Below are 23,007 nucleotides of genomic sequence, written 5' to 3'. Positions count from 1 at the left end.
GCCTTTTATTAGAACATAAGCATTTAAATGGAGTAATTGTATTTGAATTAGTTAAATATGAGTGGGCAACTCTGACCATGACAAGACTGCATTTGCTCTAAAAACTTAATAAAAAATTTAGACATATTGTTGTCATTATTTTTACTCTTCAATTTTATGTGTTTTTTCTTTAAGATGGTATCAGAAGTTGCTCCTCCACCATGAAAAAAACCATCTGCATGTATTCTTTCACTACATCCACGATTCTCCTCTGTGGTCTTCCTCATTCATCCTGTTTGGAGCTTAATGTTCAACATCCTTTATCTGTTAAAATTACAGAAGGAGAAGAAAGTAATCATCAGAGCAGGAATCATGATAAATGATAAATAGATTACCAGTACATACAAACATAACACTTGCATAATTTCTCTGATAACGCTGCATTGGATGGGTTTATTAACTGTGGGCTGAAATTGTACTACAGTCTGCTGGTGAGGAACTTTTTTGAGTGTTGAATAAAATGTCCTCCACAATCTGTATATGAATTGTCATTAAAACCACAGAGATTCTTACTTATAAAGGAAAGAAAAGTGGGACAAAGCCCATCAACATATAGTGTATATTTTCTGAAACATTACAAAGATGCAGGTAATTCTGGGTTCACCTGAATTACAGATTAGACTGGTGGACAAACAGAGATGTTGTGTACAACTGATGACAGCATCAGTGACAACAAATTAATCAGCGAGGCTGGAAGCAGAATTAGGAGGCGTCAGAGTCAGCGAGGGTCAGAGATCGACGAACAAATTGCCCACCTTCATGGATAATGCATCCCCCTCAGAAGGATTCAAAATTAGGCCACGAAGAACAGTTCAGGAAACCTATTTTGTTTCGTCTGTGAAACTGTATAAATAAAATGTAAATTATGTTAAAGGCAAACACATTTGTAAGCCATAAGAAACAATCATGCTTTTACATTATACCTTCAAACATCTGTATAGATTTGATACATTATTTATTAACTGAATTTGCTAACATGTCTTACATAGTGAGAGTATTTCTTTTACTGATGATATTTCAGTGATATGTATTTTTTATGACTAAATAATGCTCTATCGAACACCTGGCAATAACAGCAGGTGTGGCAATTTTGTAATTTGTTGTTTAAATTTGATATTATTTCAGGCAGTATATTTTCTTAGCCTTTGTCATACTCATACTTAACCCTCTCAGGCTCAAATTAAGTTTTTGTTGCTAATGCACAAAAGAATACCTGCAGTGGTACTTCTGAGTAAAAAAAACTCGTAAAATATGTATGTGGGGTAATCAGGTTGTTAACTTTTAACTGTTGCAAATCTGCAACGCCTGCCTTGAGAGGGTTAACACAGCAATCTCAGAAACAGTACAGTAAGTTTGGGTGTGGATCACATGGTGAAGAGTGGGGGTCACCCAGAGTCAGAATGCAGTGAAATATCAGTGTCACCTCTTGCAGATTTTCTGTAATCTGAGCTCAAAGATGAGAAAATATATAGTACAGTACTGTAAATTGGGTAAAGTTTACTGTTGATTTTCTGGAAAACCGTACAGTAATTTTGGGTGTAGATCACTGGGTGAAAAGTGGAGATGAACCAAAACTGGGAGTGGATTGTGAAGTACAATAGTGTCAGGACACAAAAGACTGCGTTTCTAAGCCAGTCGGCACCCGTACCGTAATATGCATAAGAATAATGCAACAACATTTTAGGTGTGGCTGGCTTGACTGTGTCGTCGTAAGTGAGGGCTCACTTGACCGCGGTCAAATATGGTGCTGGAGAAACAAACTACAGAGAACTTTGTAAAGAGAGTATTGAGTGCTTTGGCGATGTAAATGGACTGGTTCTTATATAGTACTCAAAGCACTTTAAAGAACTTGCCTCATTCAGGTGTACGCAAGCACTTTTCTCTGTAAGCACTTTCTGTGTAATGTTCACACACATTCGGAGAGCAACTCTGGGTTGGTATCTTGCCCAGGGATATTTGGCATGCAGACGGGGATTGAAGCACCTTCCTCTACTACCTGAGCAAAGCCACCCCATGTTCGTCGGTGCACAGATTTCTTTCAATACAGTATTATCACAATTGTGCAAAAATACAGGCATGAAAGCTTAAAGTGCGCGATCACAATAAAGGTGACGCTCAGAGACTGACTGAGTGATCTGAGAACTCATCAGCGCTCATCACTGCCTTCACTTACTTGCTGCTATGGGTGCAGGAATAACACAGTTATGCAGTTACTTTCTCAGTCTGGTAGAGCCTCCACTTGAACGCAAGAACCTTCATTTATCTTCTCAAACGGAATTCAAAATGTTTTTTACAAATTGAAGGATTAAGATATAAATCGTAGAAGCATCGATCCACACATTCAAAGAAGAACAACCCAACAAACTCTTCATAAAACTCCAAGAGATATGAAAATCTTTATTTCTGTCTATTCTGTGTTGTTAATAACATCACATCTTCACATAGTAGCAAAAACATATTAAACAAACATTAATCTCAACATGCATACTGTACTTCAAGTTTCTCTCATGGAAAGGCCAGTGTTACTTTTATAGTATCCTTTCCATAAATATCATAAATATCTTTACCCATGTAGTGGAATTATTTTATTTTTTCATTTTAGTTAACAAGTATAATGTGACCACATTCACTTTTTATCAGGACAAGCTACACCACCACGGTGGTTAGCATACAATAACACTGCCTTGTTCTCAAAGCTTCTTGCTAACTGTACTTTTTTCTGAGATGTTCTCTTTAAGTAAGGATACTGAAAGTGTAAGCAGTGTATACGGTCACATCACGTGCTTAAGGTTGTGTTAGCACTGATAATTCCTTCACAGTTCTTTAAAGATGCTGAAGTCATCATATCAGCTGTAAATGCAGTGCTGCTGCTGTCCTTACGCTATACTTTCAAGCATCACACTTTCTTACTGACCAGTTTATTTCCACTTTTTATGCTCTAGTATGGTGTGACTGAATGAAGTCAGCAAACCAAATTCTGTCCATCTGAGGATGAGAAGAAACTTGCATGAAATGGGAAGCATGAGATGAAGATGGCTCCTATGCTTTAGACGTGGCACTGTTTCTGCCATTGTAAGTACGCTAATGCTTGAAAGATCCATTAAAAGTCTGACACTTCACTCTTCAGCTGGAGCGTCCATCAAGTTTTACATTCCAGGTTTCCTCGTTGGGATTACGACTCAGACGATGATGTGAAAAATTAGTTATTACATTAAACCCATAAAATCAACACTGGCAAAAAAGCCGTGCACTTCACAGAGCAGCTTTCTATGGCCGAGCAGCTCCTGCAGGTGTAAGGTGTAGGTGTCACAGCACTCTGGTCCAAAGAGTTTATGTGCAGCATGCAGACAGAAAATGGCTTTACAGAATATGACTGAATGTTGAGGCACCAAAACACACTCAGTCTGCCCCTCAGTCTGATCAAGAAGAAAACCTGACTGAGCGCTTCATAACATCAGTATGATGATGTCCCAGAGGCCATGTTCAGGTTATTCTCCCGTCCACACTGAGCGGGCGGATCAGTGGAGTCTGCATTAGCTTTAACAGAAAGGTCTGATTTAAGCAGGTAAGCTGAATAGACAAGAAAAGCTAGAAAGCTTTATCAACTATAACCCCAGCGAGGACCTTGACAGGTGTCTTGTGTACAGGTGAAGGCTGGACAGTCAGCAGGATACCTTCCTAACATTTGTCATTCCCAGCATTGAACCGTTTCCTGGCACAGCCTCAGTGAAACAGAGCATCGTTTCCACCCCACAGTTACAGACAGGCTGTGCTTTTCTTTGGTAACACCGTCGAAAGAGCCCCGTGTCCTCTCTCAGTAGCTGCTTTCGTGTCCTGTCAGGATGTACAGGCTGCTCAGTGCTGACGGGTCATCAGTCGGTGTGCTCTGAAGGATGATGGCTCTGCACATTGTCAGCAAATGAGAAGGAGATGAGTTGTAAAGGAGAGCCAGAGAAAGGCAGTACTAACCTAAAGCCAGTGCCTCCACCTGCTTCTACTCCTCCCACCTCTAGTACTAACACTACTCTACTGATACTACAACCACTGTAGTTTGACTTTAATGCTACACACTGGTAAGTAAGTGCGCATGCGCCAACCAGCGTGCAGCCTGTTACAGTCGCTCCTGCTTTTCTCTTAGTTTAGCTCTTTTTTCTTACGTATTCTTTTTTTTTTTCTGACTTGTATTTTCCTCCGTTTTCTATCTCTTACTCAATCATGTGGATTGAGAGAGTTTTTGTTCTTCTGGTGGCCGTGGAACTGTTACTTTTATCATGGAACGGGACCGCGGCACATCTCCTACACGCACGGACTGTTTACTCCAGAGATCAGCTGATCGCCCTGATGCCGGCCGGCTCGCTGGCCAGGCCCGCAGAAGTGCCCGCAGAAGTACCAGCTGAAATTTGGAGGAAAACACATCGGGGATGCAGAGGTCAAGGACAGAAGAGAAGAAAAAAGGTGACGGTGAGACAGCGGAGGCTCGAAGCGAGGAGGAGGTTTAAACCGTGTCTGCCGTCTATCGTGATGGGAAATGTGCGATCGTTGGCAAGTAAAATCGACGAGCTCTCAGCACTGGTACGGAGTCAGAGGGAATACCGAGAGTGTAGCCTGATGTGTTTCACCGAATCATGGCTGCACCAGGTCATTCCCGATGAGAATGCTTCCGTGGAAGGCTTCCACACTGTTCGGGCGGACAGGGACAGCATCGCTAGCGGTAAGCGTAAAGGAGGTGGGCTTGCTGTTTTAGTTAACAACCGGTGGTGTAACCCTGCCAACATAACAATCAAAGAAAGGATTTGTTGCCCGGACACTGAACTGTGTGCTGTTGGACTCAGGCCGTATTATTTACCCAGGGAATTCTCTCACGTCATCTTGGTGGCTGTTTATGTTCCCCCCTCTGCTAACCCCACAGCTGCATGTGACACTATCCACTCTGCCATAGCTCGGCTACAGACTCAGCACCCGAGTGCCTTTATTGTGATCTCGGGTGACTTCAACCATGTATCACTGGACAATACACTACCAACATTCAAACAATATGTGGACTGTCCCACCAGGGGAGAGAAAACTTTAGACTTACTGTATGCTAACGTCAAGGATGCATACAGCTCCTCCTCCCTCCCCCCACTTGGTAGGTCAGATCATAACCTGATTCACCTCACCCCCCGCTATGTGCCAATTGTGAGGAGGGAACCTGTGACCACCAGGACTGTTAGGAGGTGGTCAGAGGAGGCAATAGCGGAACTACAGGGCTGTTTCGAGGTGACCGACTGGGAAACACTCTGTGAGCCTCACGCCGAGGACATCAATGGGCTTACTGAGTGTATCACAGACTACATAACTTTCTGCACCGACTCCATTGTTCCAGCTCAGACTGTTCATTGTTACCCAAATAACAAGCCGTGGGTGACTAAGGACATCAAAGCCCTCCTCAACAACAAGAAGAGGGCTTTCAGAGGGGGCAACAAAGAGGAGGTGAGGAAGGTCCAGGTGTTACTAAAGGACAAGATCAGAGAGGCTAAGGACAATTACAGGAGGAAGCTGGAGTGGAAACTCCAGCAGAACAGCATGAGAGAGGTGTGGAGGGGCATGAAGACCATCACTGGATTCAGGCCAACCAACAGCAGGGGAGCTGAGGGAGGTGAGAATAGAGCCGACGAGTTGAATCTGTTTTTCAATAGATTCGACACCACAGTGTCTGCTCCCACCCCCACAACCTCACCTGCAGTCAGCCTGGAATCCAGAGCCACACCACTGTGCCAGCCTCTCTCTTCACATGTTGCCTCCTGTGAGATTCCTGACACCCCTCCCCCACCCATCACCTTCACTCAATACCAGGTTGAGATGCAAATGAGGAGACTTCACTCAGGCAAGTCTGCTGGACCAGACGGAGTGAGTCCCCTTGTCCTCAAGGCCTGTGCCCCCCAGCTGTGTGGAGTCTTTCATAAACTGTTTATGCTGAGTCTGAGTCTGCAGAGGGTCCCGGTGATGTGGAAGACATCATGCCTCGTCCCTGTACCAAAGACGCCTCGTCCCAGTGGCCCCCAGGATTACAGGCCCGTGGCACTGACCTCCCACATCATGAAGACCCTGGAAAGGCTCATCCTGGACCAGCTGCGACCCATAGTAAGACCACATCTGGATCCCCTTCAGTTCGCTTATCAGCCTCGTCTCGGAACAGAGGACGCCATCATCTACCTGCTCAATCGTGTCTACACCCATCTGGACCAGCCGGCGAGCACTGTGAGGGTCATGTTTTTTGACTTTTCCAGTGCTTTCAACACCATCAGGCCGACCCTCCTGGGTGATAAGTTAGCAGCGATGCAGGTGGATGCTTCTCTGGTGTCCTGGATTGTTGATTACCTGACAGGAAGACCACAATATGTACGTCTCCCACAGTGTGTGTCTGACAAGGTGATTAGCAACACAGGGGCACCACAGGGGACTGTCCTCTCCCCCTTCCTCTTCACCCTCTACACCACAGACTTCAGCCACTGCACAGAGACCTGCCATCTTCAGAAGTTTTCTGATGACTCTGCGGTGGTTGGATGCATCAGCAGGGATGATGAGACAGAGTACCGGGCTGTGGTCGACTCCTTTGTCACGTGGTGTGAGCAGAATCATCTGCAGCTCAACGTGGCAAAGACCAAGGAACTGATCGTGGACTTCAGGAAGACCAGGAAACACTTGACCCCTGTTTCAATCCAGGGGGTCAGTGTTGACATTGTGGAGGACTATAAATACCTTGGAGTACACATTGACAATAAACTGGACTGGGCTAAAAACACCACAGCACTTTACAGGAAGGGCCAGAGTCGTCTCTATTTTTTGAGGCGACTGAGGTCCTTCAACATCTGCCAGAAAATGCTGAGGATTTTCTATGAGTCTGTTGTGGCCAGTGCGATGCTCTATGCTGTTGCATGCTGGGGGAGCAGGCTGAGGGTCGCAGATGCCAACAGACTTAATAAACTGATCCGTAAGGCCAGCAATGTTGTGGGGATGGAGCTGGACTCCCTCAAGGTGGTGTCGGAGAGGCGGATGCTGTCCAAGATAAAGACAATGTTGGATAACACCTCCCACCCACTCCATGACATGTTGGTCAGTCACAGGAGCTCGTTCAGTGAGAGACTGAGATTACCGAAAAGCACCACTGAACGACACAGGAAATCATTCCTGCCTGTGGCCATCTCCCTGTACAACGCATCCACTTAACACACTGTTTGCTGCTACAACTACACATGTTTCTTTTCCAAATATTTATTTATAAGTGACTTATGTATGTATGTATGTATATATATGTATATATTGTACTATTCTTAGTTAGCGTATTGTCTGTCTTGTCTTAATGTTGGTTTAAAATGGAGCACTGTAACAAAAAATAATTTCCCCCAGGGATCAATAAAGTATTCTGATTCTGATTCTGATTCTGATTCTGGTACAGTACTGGTAGACTTACTGGAGTTTTACTCCTGTTCCTGCTCATCACCACGCCTACTACTTTTTTAAACTTTATGATAAGTGTGAACATTTACACACCAGCATACAAACAAGTTTAAAGTAGAAGAAAGGAAGCAAAGAGCTGAGAAATACATAAAACATAACACAGAAGAAAAAGAAACCTTTGCAGGGATTCCTTCTACACCCAGTTTGAGTAAAAACTAACTGAAACACAAGGAAAGAAGATAAGATCCACTAAAATAAGGGTTGTATAATAATACTTAGTACTGGCAGCCACCAGCGCTAAGCCTCAGCCTCCCAGTAGACACACCTATGGTACCGATTTAAAATCCTACATGTCTTTGTTCTCAGGTTATCACGTTCACAAACTTTGGTGTCCACGCTATTTGCCTGCCAGGCTGACAATGATTTAGATCACAGAAACATTTTTAAGCTGTTATTCCTGGTTTCACAGTGGAAAACTCCGGGTAACGTCCATTATCTTTGCTCCTGTATAAGACTTTCCTGAATGCTGAGGTTTGGTCTTCCACATGAAATTCAGTACTTTTGTTTCAGTTTCATTAATGATGCATTGATTTTGGACATCGATGTAATACATATGTGATACACGACAGTCTTTGAGTCCGTCCTTCTCATATATAATCCCACTGTTTTTGCACTTCAGATGATTCCAGTAATGACTGATTTAAAAAAGAAAAGTGAAATGTTTCTAATGAACTCACCACGATTCTTATTACAAACTTCATTAAGAGCTGCTGGATCAACAGGGGTGTCCTGGATTTGTTAGTAATATAATATAGTAATATATTATTATTAGTTTTAATTATTTAGTCAAAAATCAATTCCAGACTGCTCTGAAAGAAATCAAAAAGAAAAGGACATTTTCTGAAGACTGAGCTTTAATGCCAGATATCTATACGATCCAAATGTAAACACACACTTGTAGTTACTGAAATTATTCATTTTCACAGGTTGTGTGTCAATTGTTTGAGAAAACCTGGTGTTAATGTCCCCTCCCCCCACAAAAATGATCAAAAGGAAGTGCTGAGGTTATTATCAGGATGTCCTAAAAGCTCCCAGTTAATCCAACATGCTGCAGCGAGAGTCCTGACAGGGACTAGAAACAGAACATTTATTGGCTCCAGAATAAAAGATTCAAAATCCTCACATAAAAGGTTTTGAATAATCAGGCCCTGTCTTATCTTAATGACCTTATAGTACCATATCACCCCATTAGAGCACTTCGCTCCGAGTATTTAAAAGTAAAATGGGAGCCAGACCCTTCGGTTTCCAGGCCCCTCTTGGCAAATGGTAAATGGACCGGTTGTTATATAGTGCTTTTCTACTCTGAGCACTCAAAGCTTGCCTCATTCACCCGTTCACACCCATTCATACTCTGACGGATGCACCGAAGAGCAACTTTCATGCAGGATATCTGGCATGTAGACGGGGAGTAGGTGACCGGCTCCCCCACCTGAGCTACAGCCACCACTTCTGTGGAACCAGCTTCCAGTTTGGGTTTGGGAGACAGACACCCTCTCTACTTTTAACATTAGGCTTCAAACTTTCCTTTCTTCCCTGAATCCTCCCTTAGTTAGCCTAAGTCTAGGCTGCTGGTGGGTTCCCCTGATGTGTTTCTTCTTCAGTCACCCTTTTCACTCACTATCTGTTTATACACCTCTCTGCATTCAATCATTAGTTGAGAATATTCTCTGGCTCTCTTCCCCAGATTGTCTTTGTCCCGTCTTCCTCCTCTCACCCCCCAACCAATCGCAGCAGATGCCCGCCCCTCCCCCAGCCTGGTTCAGGTTTTCACCTGCTAAAAGGGAGTTTTTCACCTTTGTGCACCATAATTGCAGGGCCTTTACCTTACAATATACAGTGTCTTGAAGTGACTATTGTTGTGATTTGGTACTAGCATAAAGAAAATTAGCACTAAGGAAAGTAGTTTTCTGTACAAAGTGTCAGGTAAACGGTAGTTGGTAACTTTAATGGCTGTTTTTCTTTGGAGGGCTGCATGCAAACACATAGGCTGCATTTCCTAAATCCTTGGATCTGAGTAACCAACAGAACAAACACTCTAGTGTGACTCCTGCTTTAAAGCTACCATTAATACTAGTAGTATTCATGCTACTTACACATGCTACTCTGAAAATCACTTCCAGGTCTATTAACAATAGTATCAAGAAAAATACTATCCTGATTACTTCTGATGTACTAGGATTACTAGTTTCTCACAGTGATTGATAGCTCTTGTCAGCATACTGTTAACATACCTGTTTGTTCCCAGAACTCTGAACACACGACTCTCATCTGTAATTTCTTGTGTTACCTGCACATAAAGTGAAAATTCACATGTGTAATGACTTAGAACAAATATGATAAGCACATGATACGAGCTCAGCCAACGTTGGATGAATTTACTAGTTCATCACCTCATCTGAATGGAAACTCCTCCCTTTGAGGCCATGCTTCCAGAACGCCAGCACACTATCCTGCAAGCAGACTGACAGAACAGGAGGTGTCACTCAGCTTTCAGGACACACATCAGCTCTCATTCACTTTGTTTGTCACATCATCATTTCTACCTAGTGTTTCAATGGGGAAGTCAAAGACTATTTCTGCAGCCAGCTGTCTGGATGGAAGTCCTTGCAGGTTCACGATCTTTACAGTTCCTGTCCAAACGGTACACAGATTGAGAATGAGCATGAAAGACATTTGAAGGATTCACAATATGCGAGGGGACTTACTTTCCAAGGTGATGAGAACAGTGTCTCGGTCCAGCTGGGTTACCTGCACGGCCCTGAGTGCTCCACTATCTCCTGATGCACGGAAAGAAGGAAGCTTGTTGAAACAAGTTGAAGCTTGAAGCTTCAGGAAGTCAGCAGAGAAATTCAGAAACGGTCCTACCTGGCACTGGAACAGGAGCGCCGTTCAGCTCTATAATATCAAACCTGAGCTGTTGGCCGGTTGGTGGTTTATCATTACTACAGTCTCTCACTCCAACACACAGCTGAGGAAACTCATCTGTTGCCAACACCAGCAGTTCAAATATCGGAAGAGCATCTGGGAGCCTGATGGCGAGTTGCTGTGAAACAGTCACCAAGGAAACAAGAAAAACTAAATAAATTCTCATGATGGTTAAGTGATGCTTGTTAAACCTGAGCTGAACCTGTTCATACAACCGTCAAAAACAGCACAACAGAATTCTTGTATGATTATTAAATCTTGAGATTAAAGATAAACTGATGCCATCCATCCATCCATCCATCCACCCACCCACCCATCCATCCATCTATCCACCCAACCATCCACCCGTCCATCCATCCATCCATCCGTCCACCCACCCATCCATCCACCCATCCAGCCGTCCATCCAGCCGTCCATCCACCCACCCATCCATCCACCCATCCAGCCGTCCATCCATCCATCCATCCATCCATCCAGCTGTCCATCCATCCAGCCGTCCATCCATCCATCCACCCACCCATCCATCCATCCATCCATCCATCCATCCATCCATCCAGCCGTCCATCCATCCATCCACCCACCCATCCATCCATCCATCCGTCTATCCATCCATCCACCCAACCATCCACCCATCCAGCTGTCCATCCATCCATCCGTCCACCCACCCATCCATCCACCCATCCAGCCGTCCATCCACCCACCCATCCATCCACCCATCCAGCCGTCCATCCATCCATCCATCCAGCTGTCCATCCATCCAGCCGTCCATCCATCCATCCAGCCGTCCATCCAGCCGTCCATCTGTCCATCCATCCGTCCATCCGTCCACCCATCCAGCTGTCCATCCATCCTTCCGTCCATCCATCCATCCATCCATCCAGCCGTCCATCCATCCATCCAGCCGTCCATCCACCCGCTTCCGCTTATGGGTGGCGGGGGGCTGGAGCCTGTCCCAGCTGTCTTAGGGCGAGAGGCGGGGTGCACCCTGGACAGGTCCCAGTCTGTGGCAGGGCTAACACATAGACACAGACAACCATTCGCACACATTCACACCTATGGGCAATTTAGCGTTTCCAATGAACCTGTCCCCTAACTGCACGTCTTTGGACTGATGCCACTTTTCCATAATGTTGTGACACAGGCGTGTTTCTCCAAGCAGCACTGTGTTAGGACTGCAGACAGGCTTAACACAGAGCTCTGTTCTCACAGTACATACATTATCTTCATGAAATGTGCGAGACATTCACAAAAAACCTGTCAATTAGTCTGCTATGTGATCTAATGGTGCATGCTGGCGTTGAACTGTGTGCTGATAACACTGTTCCTGTAGCACAGAAAACACATGGTAACCATTCAGTTACACGAGCTTGGACCCAGAGAAGGTGCTGTTGGTGTTTTTGGACGGCGTTTATACAACGTTTCTTTTATTTAGTCCCTAAAATCTTGTTGGGCTTGAATAAAAAGTATGCATATGTTATTAAAAAAACAATGACATGCTTCAGATTTTGATATGCTGTCTGTCTACTTTTATGTAATCCAGGTCTAATGGCTGGTTTGCATTGTGGAAATAGGGTTAGAGTTAGAAAGGAAGACATTTATTCAGGTGGCAAGTTCGACATATCTGTACAAACCTTTAGATGCATGAACTTTTGAAGAGGCTCATACCACAAGAGTAAAACCAGGCCAGATGGGACAGCCCCGCACAGAAATGTGCTATCTGTGTATGGGTTTCTTGCTGAAACAGAGAGAGCAGGACTAAGTGTCTGCAGTTGTTCTCCGTGAACAAACAGACTGACCAGAGTAACTCTGCACTGCTTACCTACACTGCACCTCCTACAACCTTTAGTGTCAGGAATCTTTACAGATATGGCAAACTTTCTGTAGCCAACAGAGAATATCCAGGTCAGAACAAGCAGACAAAATTGGGTTTACAGTATCCTCCTTCCTCAAAATCAAGTGGTAGCATCATACATGACATTATTAACACTGCTGCACCTACAGCTCCTGTTTCCCTGCATCTGTGATGGCGTGTCGTACCTGAGACTGATCCGCTCAGTGAGGCGGTTGGTGCTGAGCGACAGGCTGCTGTGTTTCTTGTGCAGATGTCCTTTCTGTTCAAACAGAGCTGGCAGGCTGTGCGAGTAAAGCTGGGCCGACTTGCCTGCAGGATGGAGCCTTTTTAGAGCAGCATATTATCGAGTGGACACAATGTTCTCCGTTTGTGTCACGCTGTTTGTTACCTGATACGGACATCAGCACATTGTTCATAACATATAGCCATATACATCGCTGAGGGAGGAGCTGTGGGGAAAAGACAAGCAGTTCACTGAGACTTCAAACATCCAGCTTCAGTCATCAGACTGTTCCAGAAACATCATTTCCTGGTTTTCAGCGCTCCTCCTTTCATCAGGAGCTGCACTCCTTACTTGGGTTTTTCAGGGTGATGCGATTAATGACTTGCACTTTTCTGTTATTACTTGCATTCTTACACAATGCTCTTCTACTCTGACTGACACTTTCAACTACCAGCTTGACCGTGCATCACTCTTTTCTACCTCAAAACGACCAGTTACACATGTCTGCATGAATTCTGCACGCACGTTTGCACTACAAGCTGCACACAAACACGTGCACACATCCATGATTTACTCCAAACCTAACCTTCGGCGCTTTTAAACTTCCAACCCCTTCAGTGGAAACATCGGGAGAAGTTTGCCAGATTTAGGGTTTGCAGTGTTATTGCAGTGTTAAGCACAGACTGGTTTTAAGGAGGTCACTCCTTACTGGGGTTATATTGTCATAGTATCTTATGCTGCAGACCTAACCTGCGCTGGACAGAGTTATTCTTCCTGCACGTCTGTGCACGGATAGTCGAGCATCTTATGAATATAGCCACTTGACCTCTGACCCATTTCAGTATAAGATATTGTGAAAGTATTAGTCTTAGCTGACTTTCCTTCGTGTTTCTAATAGAGATGGCACGATACCACTTTTTTATGTCCGATACCGATACCGATATCATAAATTTGGATATCTGCCGATACCGATATGAATCCGATATAGTGTTTTTTAATCAACAAAACTGTTTTTTTAAATATCTTGCTGCATTTTGTATAAGTTCATACTCAAGTTTAAAACAACAACTACACTAAAGCTATTCTGTTATACCTGTATGCAAAAAAAATATTTCATAGTTCAGCAATACTGATCAATCTAATAAACTTAAACCTACACCATCCTCCCTATTCTGGTATTTTAAAGAGTACTTAGCGTAAATATTAAGCAACCTAACTAATAGGGTTCCAACTCCCAGCAACAACAAAAATAAATAAATAAAAAATAGGGAACCACCCCTCACGCTCCACCTCATGATGCTTAATCAACGTAATCAACCTTAATTTGATGCAGTGTGAAAAAAATGCACAGAAATCAATTATTTTTCAAGAAATATTAAATAGATTCAACATCTTTCTTCAACAAAATTGCAGACTGCACAGATGGTACCTTCCCAAAGGAAAAAGTACTATAGCTTACTAGGGTATTTATATTAGACTTAACAGTTACTATATACAGTAATTGACTTCTATTCATTTTACATCAAATTAAAACTTTGGGTGTCAGATAATTATTTATTAAAAGCTAGACATTTTAAATGAGAATAAGAAAGAAAAGTATGTCTTTGTGCCCCCTTTTACCTGTTAATGCCCTATCGGCCCCCCTGGCTAAACTTTGCTAGATCCGCCCCTGCACAGTTACCAGTGTCAGCTACGTAGAAAAAGACCCTCGAGTAGAAAGTAATATTAACCTCTGGGAGGTCCTAGAAAAATGCATACACTATTGGTCTTAGAGCCACAAATCGACCACGCCATAAAAAGTGCTATAAAAAGATTATATATCAATATTTCTTTCCACTTTAAATTAGCCAGTCTTGTAAAACTACTTCTCCCTGAAATATTCATACAAAGTTTTAATTATAGTTTCGTTGTTTTAAGGGTTAGGGTTAGGGTTAGGGTTAGCACCAACATGTATTTCGATCCACTTTTCTTTTTTTTTTTTTGCAGGAGCATAAAAAGCCCTCCAGGCGGCCAGCTGCTGGCAAGCTCCCCACAAAGACTGAAGGTGGAACGATCACGATCCCTTTAACCGTAATTAATCTGCAGTGAAAAATAGCGTTTATAATGGGTTTCAATGGGGCACAAATCGACCACTAAGACCAATAGTGTAAGTTTGTCTGTAGCTTAGCCACTGAAGCTAATTTCCGGAAGTCATACTGAAATTTTAACAGTAAATGTGACCAAACTGTTTTTTGCAGACTTTCGCTATATTCCATTCAACAAAGTGCAAATGGCGTGTATACGAACAATGGAAAATGGCACAAATCGACCCAAGACCACCCAGAGGTTAAATAAATTCTAACAACAGCTGATCAAGCTTAAACGTGCTGCTGTTGTTTATCCGCTGGTTTCCTCTTTCTGGTGCAAAGTGGGCCAAAAACAAACAAGAGAGACGGACTCGCAACAGAAAAGCTGATCAGCTGATCATTTAAGCAGTTTCACGATTGAAGTAGCAGCCGGAGAGCGAGAGGCAGTCGCTTGTTAAGCTTAACGTGGGAATGCTTTACAAACATTCAGAGATGGACTTACACACTTGCTTTACCTCTCGGGATAACTTTGTCGGAGATGAAATGCTGGGTTGCTAGCGAAGCTCCACATGCTATCCAGACCACCGACAGGTCCCGCATGCCACAGCTGCTCTATCACGTGATGCATACTGCTCGACGTGCTAATGTTCTGAGGTGAGTTACGGCGTGTTGCAAGTTTTGTGAGGTGCTTTCGTGACATTTAATGGATCGGATTACATTTTTTATTTTTCTCCGATATCCGATCCAGTAATTTAGGTCAGTATCGGACCGATACCGATACGTAATATCGGATCGGTCTATCTCTAGTTTCTACTGTTCTTGTGTTACTAGTAGCCCTGATGTTTCCCCTGTCTGACCTCTGTCTCGTCTATGTGTTGCTCAGTTTTCTGGTGTGTCGTGTTTTTGTCCGTCTTCCCTCCTTTTCCTCTCATCGCCGTCATCTGTGTCCAATCATTTTAGCCCGTACCTTGATCCCCATCTGTTCATCTTTGTTCTAATCCCTGTTTTGTAGCATGTAGCATGTCTTCCACACATAGCTCCTGCCTCTGTGCTCATTTTGGGATTCTGTTTTGTTGTTGGCTAATTTTGTGCACAGCTAAAGTTTGCTTTGCTGACTTTCCCTTGGTGCTTTGCAAATAAGTCGTCTTTCCAATAACTTCACCAGAATGGAGGGCAATGAAAAGCATTAAAATGTTACCAATTATGCTCATTAAACACAGGACATGTAATAAAGGATTCAGGCCAGTTAAGTGGAGTGGACAGCATGGCTGTTAAAGCATTATAAATGTGAGAGAATTACGATCTTACCTTCTCTAATGTATCTTCATGAAGTTCATTAAGGTTCAGTGTGTAGATGCCTTCTTCTGCCCCAAGAATAAGATACTGATCTAAGTAGGGAAAGTGTTTATATAAAGAAGTTTCCATCAGCACCAAACACCATCGCATCACAAGGTTCAGACACCAGACCTGCTTTCACTTTGGCTGCTATCCCCATTAAGAGTGCCTCTTTGTGCTACAAACAGCACGCTCATGACCCATGCTGTGTGCAGGCACCTGGCCACTACAGTGCCACATCACATTCATTGTGACACATTGAAGGACGTGCACACGTAACAAAGAGCATCTCTGCACAACAAGACCATCTTAAAGAGAACACAGCCACATTTAAGTCAGTTACAGCTTTCCTTTCAAACAAGAAGTCTCCTTTTCATCGTACCTTGCATAAATGAACTGTCTGCTCACATTAATATAAACCTGTTATAAACCTGCTGCTGTGAGATTTCTGAGAAAAGGCTCTCATTACTCCACTATGAAGTAAAAACAGAACCACAGACCAAACCACTGACCTCTTGTTTTGGGAAAAATCCAGGTGACGGCGCAGTTGATTTTTAGAGGGCAGCCATTGAAGACTTTAGAGAAGCAGGCTCCCATCTACAGAAGCAGCAGAGCAACTGAATCACGTATGGTCTGGCATGTTTAGATTGACTCTTCAGTTTAGGTATGTTATCTTTCCAACAAAACCAAACTGGCTGTTATACTTTTATTCAAAGTTGCACAAGTAATTTTTTCTGTTCAGTCATCCAGGTCACGGTAATCTGAGGAGCTTTGTCTCCCAATAGGGCTTAAAATCTGGGACTCTCCACCTACTGCTCTTAGAACTGAAGGAGCTTCTCAGATAAGAGATGAAACGTCCCTTTGTCTTTCAAAGCTCCTTAGATCACAAACCAGTTTGCACAAGAGTTACTCTAAAAGTGAGGAAGTAGTGAGAAGGTGCAGAGGTTTGTGGAATCCGTTGGCAGGACGCAGCCATTAAAACACACGGTTGTACGTGAGGAAGCATATCGTGTTAGTCATGAGAGCTTTGGCCGTAAAATGTTAAACTTCACACTTACATGGACTTGAGGGGTGGGAGGAAGGCCATGACAATCAGCGCTCTAAAAATGTCAAAGGTTACACACAACAAATGTTATTATTTTTTGTAAATGTCACAAATCAGCATTTTGACTGTTACACGGTGTGTAGTCCGACACCTTTAAAGGATCCAATCATTAGGAAGTTATAAGGTTAGCAAGTCACACAGGCTGATATGCTGAGGCTTCCACTTACATCATCCTTCGTCTTCCTCCTCAGTGTGCTCCATTCTGGTGATAGTGGGGTCTCTCGCTTGGGTGAGGAAGCAGTAGTAACCAACTCTGCTGGCACAGCGCCCTCCGCTGGCCGACACGTTTCACTGCAGCCCTTTGTGATGTCCTGAGTGGCCGAACACCTGGCCAAGGCTAAAAAGAGAAAGAGATTTCTGTGGGACTCATTGTGAGCTTGGTCAGCTTAAAGTGGAACTATTACGGTCATAGCTGAAGTTAATGCATGCATGAAGTCATGTCTGCAGTAACTGCAATATACATTATTACATGGTATTAAAGTTCCACATCACGACATCACGACATTTACATTCATTAGCGTATAAAACAACAAGCAAGCGCAGTGTGTCAGCCTGAAAAAGCAGATACTTTGACAACCTCTAAGAAAGTACAAAGATGACTAAAATATGCAAGAAAACTGCTCCTGCTGAAGGTGGAAACAATAAACAACAAACGTGTTTCACCACTTGAGGCAAAAACACTCCATCGAGTACACCCAGATCACGATGGCACACAAGGAGGAGACACTAACAACGTTAAGGAGTTGTTCAAAAAGCCTGAGCCAAGATACAACATCCCAGGTAGAAGATAACTTTTTACTTTATGTGATAATATTGTCTAGTTAGAAGGTTGATTTACTTTTCTGTTAAAGTGTTATATGTTATGTTTTGAGTTTTCTACGATACTTTCGTCCTTACATTTGTCTAATTCTGTGTAACTGCTCTGCACTCTAACTCTGCTGATGCAGGCGCATTGTAACAATTCAATTTAATGTATATATCAACAAATAATCACAACATTTGCCTCAAGGTGCTGAATAGTGTAAGGTAAAAAACCCTACAATAATACAGACAAATCAGAAAACCTCAACAATCATATGACCCCCTATGAGCAAGCACTTTGGCCACAGCGGGAAGGAAAAACTCCCTTTTAACAGGAAGAAACCTCCAGCAGAACCAGGCTCAGGGAGGGGCGGGGCCATCTGCTGCGACCGGTTGGGGTGAGAGAAGGAAGACAGGATAAAGACCCATCAAGCAACTTATAAGGATAAATGTGCAGGCAAATTGTTTATATCCAGCAAAGCTGAGAATAAAACTGGACACCGGAGAGAAGACCTAACAGAGGCCGCACGGCGGCTGAAAGAGCTCTGAGAGTCTGAACAGGGCGTGGAGAAAGAGAGTGCATCGAAGAGGAGCTGAAGGAAGGCTGGAGAAGCAACAGGGAGGCAGCGGCGTCAGCATCAGACCTCAGGGCCCTTATGCAGGAAGAACTCTAAATTAACTCAATTCTAGAGCGACTTGAATATGTGTTGATTGATACGTTGAAAGTGACAAAAGAAAGAAGAAATCGAAACAAAGAAGTAGATGCACACAACATACAGTGGATGTTTTGTTTCTGCCAAAACATCGAGGCAGATAGGTTTCAGATAGTAAAATATCCCATATTAACAAACAATATATTTATAAAGTTCAGACGGAGGACGCGTTTAGGTTTAACATGAGTGGATTACACTCACCTAGGATTTATTGACCGTTTCTTATCAATTTTTACTCCCTGAAGAATTTTTTAAAATTCCATCATGTTGGATTTTATACTTGATTTAAAAAAAACATATCAAATAATGATTTCGTACATTGATTTAATATTTCTAAGCGTGAGACTCAAGAAAAATACAAATAGAAAATGCGAGGTATTGAGGGGTATCAGTAGGGGGTTTGGTGGTGGGAGGAGCTCAGACGGTCACGTCCCAACAGGTTTATTTTGTTCATAGTGAAAGGTAAGGACTCTCACTGGCTGCTATAAGCATGTTTTGACGTGTTTTCTGTGGCAGTAGGAATGAGTATAAACACTCTGCTATCAGATTTTGGTCATGCTTCAACATTCAGGATTTTGTTTGCTGTATCAGCCACACTCGTGTTTTAGTTCTGTTTTATGGCTCCGAGAGGTTGTGTCATTTCTCCAGACAACTTTGGTTTGATTTGTGCTGAATACACTGTTAAAAGTCAACAAAGGAACATAAGGGATTTTGCGAATAAAGTTTATTTTGCTTACTTCAAGATGAAACTTTGGGATCGAGACAAAACACCCTGATTTTTTGCAAAAAAACAAACATTTTTGGATTCAGCACCCTAAAAATATCCCATTCTCGCGTACAGAGCAAAGGGGAATATGCAATCATATAGAGAAAATGACACATATGCACTTTGTTAGTTATAACATAAAAGGAATTAATAACCTGATTAAGAGAAACAAATCCTGGGACAGTCACAGAGACTGCAGTGCTCTGCAGCTTTGATTCTAGAAACCGACCTGAGACAGAACATCATGTAAGGCAAAAAGGGACCCCAGACCTGATTAAAGATATCTCTCCCCTTAACTCTGTACATGACCTGTTCAACAAGAGTTAGATGATGCAGTATTATCCTGCAACCTGTCATAACAGCCAGATGCACCCAGAGCCTCTGTCTTCCAGAAAGATTCATGCTGTCAGGTAACAGACCCAGGACACACAAAGCTGGAGTCTTAGAGAGATTAAGATGAAAAAGATCATTCATAAGGTTAACATGTATTTTCCACATGCATACAGCATATGAACTGACATCCTGGCTTCTTTCTGACATTTCCAGCAGGTTCTGGAATAACTCCTGGATACTAGATGGAGGGTCTGGGTTAGTCTTCAGATTAGATCAAGGTCCAGATCCCCCAGCTGATGAATTCCTGCCCTAGCACACGCATCCCACTTGAACGCTTTCTTACCAATAAATACTTTCTTGTTATACCAGACAGAGGTGAGAGAGGTGAGAGAGGGATTAGTGTTGATGAACTGGGGAGCTCTAAACTAAGTCTCTTGTACAAAAGCCAAAAACTGGACCTTTAAGGCCTCTAAAGGTGTAGGAGCCACTAAGCTTTCATCAGTCGCCACCTATGATGGCAGGAGAGTTATTCATCTTAACTAACTGAGAGATAGTGGCATAGTATCCATTTTCTATCTCTGATAGCATATATGTTGAACCGATTGAAGGATGGCTTTTGCCTGCCCACATATAACCCTCCACACAAGCCGTCGAGTTGCCAACAATATAAGGAAAGCTCTAAATTTACAAATCGCCTTTAATGTTTCTTAGCTTGGATGCTGAGAAACATTCGACTGAGTGGGTTGGGTATTCCCGGAACAAACACTGATAACAATGGTATTTGGAGAAACATTTGCTACATGGATCAACACTCTCTATATAAAGATCGTAGGGGGGGTCAAAGGTCACAGTTAACGGATGCTACTCTGATTTCATCAAGTATATAAAGACATCGCTGGGATCACATACGTTTACCTCACTGTCTGAAATAGTCTAATACAAACATCTGAAACTGCAACGTTATATGGGACAGGACAGAAGTTAAAAGAAAAAGTGTCTGTTTAAAGGCAGACAAAGCTGAGGTCTAATGTTGTGATGAGTACCTGTGGTGGAGTCGGCTGTGACAGCGCTGTCGGGGCCCAGTGTACAGGTCGGTCTCGGTGTAAGATCTTTGTCCTCTGTGCTGGGAGTCAAAGAGCTGAAGGCTGGCAGTGAGGCCGTAGACGGACTGAACACACTGCTCTTTCTGCCTCCCTGAGAAACACCATCAAACATGTTACTAAATACAAATACACATTACTGCATGTGACAAGGCTGATGTGCATGGGAATGTTGCTCCCATGGTTTCATACTGAACACATTTCTGCATGTTCATCAGATGGAATAATGCCTCTGTGGTGAGTCATGGTGTTTCCTCCCTTCTCCACTGGCATTAGAGGGTGTTCCCAGGACCTCAGCTGTCGAGGGCATTTTACCCCTGCTACAACTGGACCAGACGATAAGCGATTAAAAACCCCACGAGAGGTGCAGCCAATGCTAGGGAGGAGGGGGGTAGTCAAGGGTGAGTGCCTGGTGGCTGGGCCCCAGCCAATGGTGCCTGGCCAGCAGCACCCCAAAGGAAGCCTGCACTCCTTTGGATCCACCACCTGCAGGAGGCGGCCAGAGGGATTCAGTGGCAAATGGATTGGGCAGTGGTCAACTCCTTGGGGGAAAGTTTCTTAAGGTTTAGGATGGCTTAAGGAGCCATCCTAGTTGATACAACTGAGAAGGTGCCTCTGGATTGGGAGATTAGGGCACCCTAGGAGCCTCTGGGCCCCCAGCATCCCTGTGAAGGTCTGTGCTAGGGTACAGGAAAGAAGAATCCAGCAGTTAATGCAATCTTGGATCCAGAAAGAATAAAGCAATTTTTACCCTGGTCATGGAAGGCTGCACCAAATCCTTATTCTCCTGGGGACATTCAAGTTTCCCCAAAAACTCAACACATGTTTTTGGACTTAAATTAGGCATTCAAGGCCTCCCTTGAAGTGTCCTATTATAGTGTTGATAATTATCAGATTGGAATGAAAATAATGAAGAAGCCACTTTGTCTTTGACACACTAGATCCTGCTGGACTGGAACTGAACTGTTGCTAGACAAGCAACAATAAGTTTGGACTCACACATGGTTTGATCACTCAGAGACATTTCCAAGCATTTACAGAGTCAGTACACGGGAGTAGGTTTAGCTGGTTGAGGGGGTTAAGTAGCTGGCTAAGTAAGCCTTCTTTGCTCTTTATCTCCTTTACATCTATGGCAAATTTAGAACTGCCAGTTAATCTAACATGCATGTATTTACACTGGGACGAAGCCAGTTACCCAGCGAAACCCCAAGAGGCAGGAGGAGAGCGCACCAGTGCCACACAGAAAGGCCCCAGGTGGGGTCTGAACAAGAGTTACCCACTGTAAAACCACGCCACCTAGAGGCTGGTTGGAACAAATGACCTGTACTGTACTGAGGCAAACGTAGAATTTGAGGAAGGCTGTTACGGCCGCTGGCCTCAGGTGGCCCCGCCTTCCTCCCTGGAATCTACAGTGCTCCAGGACTCACGGGGGATTGGCTGGCCCGGACATGTGCCCGCCCCAACTTCATGCGGATCCGAGCCTGTCAGACTACGCACACCATTGGCTGCCGCAGGAGCCTGGAGTACGACGGACAAGTGACACAGCTGTCTGCAGTTATGACAAGTGACACAGCTGACTGCAGTTAACGGATAGTATAAAAGGCTGAGGAGTCTTCATTCGTCGAGGGACTTGTTGATTTGAACAGACTGTACAGAGAGTCCCTCCCTTTTGCCTTTTGCCTTTTGCCTTCTGCCTGTGTTTTGTGTTGCCTCCTGCGAGACGTTTAGTAGAGCAGTGCTCTACTGGTGCTATTAATCGTGGTGTTTGTTTAAAGTTTCTCTGCTGCCTAGTGAGTTGTTTCACTAACGGATTTCAGTTGTGTTAATAAACCTTATGTTTGTCGTCCTATCTAACTCCTTGGTCTCTGGGCTCGTTTATGTTACGTCCGCTGCCGCCTAGCAGAGCCGGGCCGTAACATAAGTGGGGGCTCGTCCGGGATCCCTCATAGGGGGTCTTTGTTCCTGGGAGTGGGGGTCAAAAAAAAAAAAAAAAAAAAGAGAAATTGAGTTGGCTAAAGATTAAGCACTATGTCGGCTGCGTTTTGTTTACAGCGCTTTTTAGCTGCCCCGTCTCTTGAGATTATTAATAGCTGTCGCAAGAATGATTTGCTGCAAATTGTGGATCACTTTCAGCTGCAGGTTTCAAAAACTCTCCGTAAGAGTGAAATAAAAGCCTTAGTGGTGGACAAGTTGGTGGGAGCTGGTGTGCTTCAAGCGCCTGTTTTGCCTGTGGTCTCTGGTGTGCCAAG

At 43.7% G+C, this 23,007-nt stretch overlaps 1 protein-coding gene across 2 annotated transcripts in view; it reads right to left on the bottom strand.

The window, feature by feature from the left end:
- Window positions 1–2,416: 2,416 nt before the first annotated feature.
- map4k2 (mitogen-activated protein kinase kinase kinase kinase 2) overlaps window positions 2,417–23,007 on the bottom strand; it is a 54,580-nt gene continuing 33,989 nt past the window's right edge. Inside the window, exons 18-32 of one of the 2 annotated variants that reach the window (XM_080877989.1) lie at window positions 20,702–20,852; window positions 17,213–17,382; window positions 16,999–17,040; window positions 16,453–16,537; window positions 15,914–15,993; window positions 12,705–12,765; window positions 12,502–12,625; window positions 12,284–12,342; window positions 12,096–12,199; window positions 10,405–10,582; window positions 10,245–10,316; window positions 10,083–10,169; window positions 9,930–10,000; window positions 9,771–9,826; window positions 2,417–3,941 (exon numbers count right to left, since the gene is read on the bottom strand). In XM_080877989.1, coding sequence (XP_080734115.1) covers window positions 3,854–3,941; window positions 9,771–9,826; window positions 9,930–10,000; window positions 10,083–10,169; window positions 10,245–10,316; window positions 10,405–10,582; window positions 12,096–12,199; window positions 12,284–12,342; window positions 12,502–12,625; window positions 12,705–12,765; window positions 15,914–15,993; window positions 16,453–16,537; window positions 16,999–17,040; window positions 17,213–17,382; window positions 20,702–20,852 — 1,428 coding nt within the window. In that variant the 3' untranslated portion in view covers window positions 2,417–3,853. Of the gene's footprint in view, window positions 3,942–9,770; window positions 9,827–9,929; window positions 10,001–10,082; window positions 10,170–10,244; window positions 10,317–10,404; window positions 10,583–12,095; window positions 12,200–12,283; window positions 12,343–12,501; window positions 12,626–12,704; window positions 12,766–15,913; window positions 15,994–16,452; window positions 16,538–16,998; window positions 17,041–17,212; window positions 17,383–20,701; window positions 20,853–23,007 lie in introns of those variants that run through there. The other variant, XR_013971058.1, reaches the window with a different exon arrangement.

The sequence above is a fragment of the Rhamphochromis sp. 'chilingali' genome, assembly GCF_963969265.1.
Source record: "Rhamphochromis sp. 'chilingali' genome assembly, chromosome: 1".
Classification (NCBI taxonomy): Eukaryota; Metazoa; Chordata; class Actinopteri; order Cichliformes; family Cichlidae; genus Rhamphochromis; species Rhamphochromis sp. 'chilingali'.
This window is presented reverse-complemented; position numbering and strand designations above follow the sequence as displayed.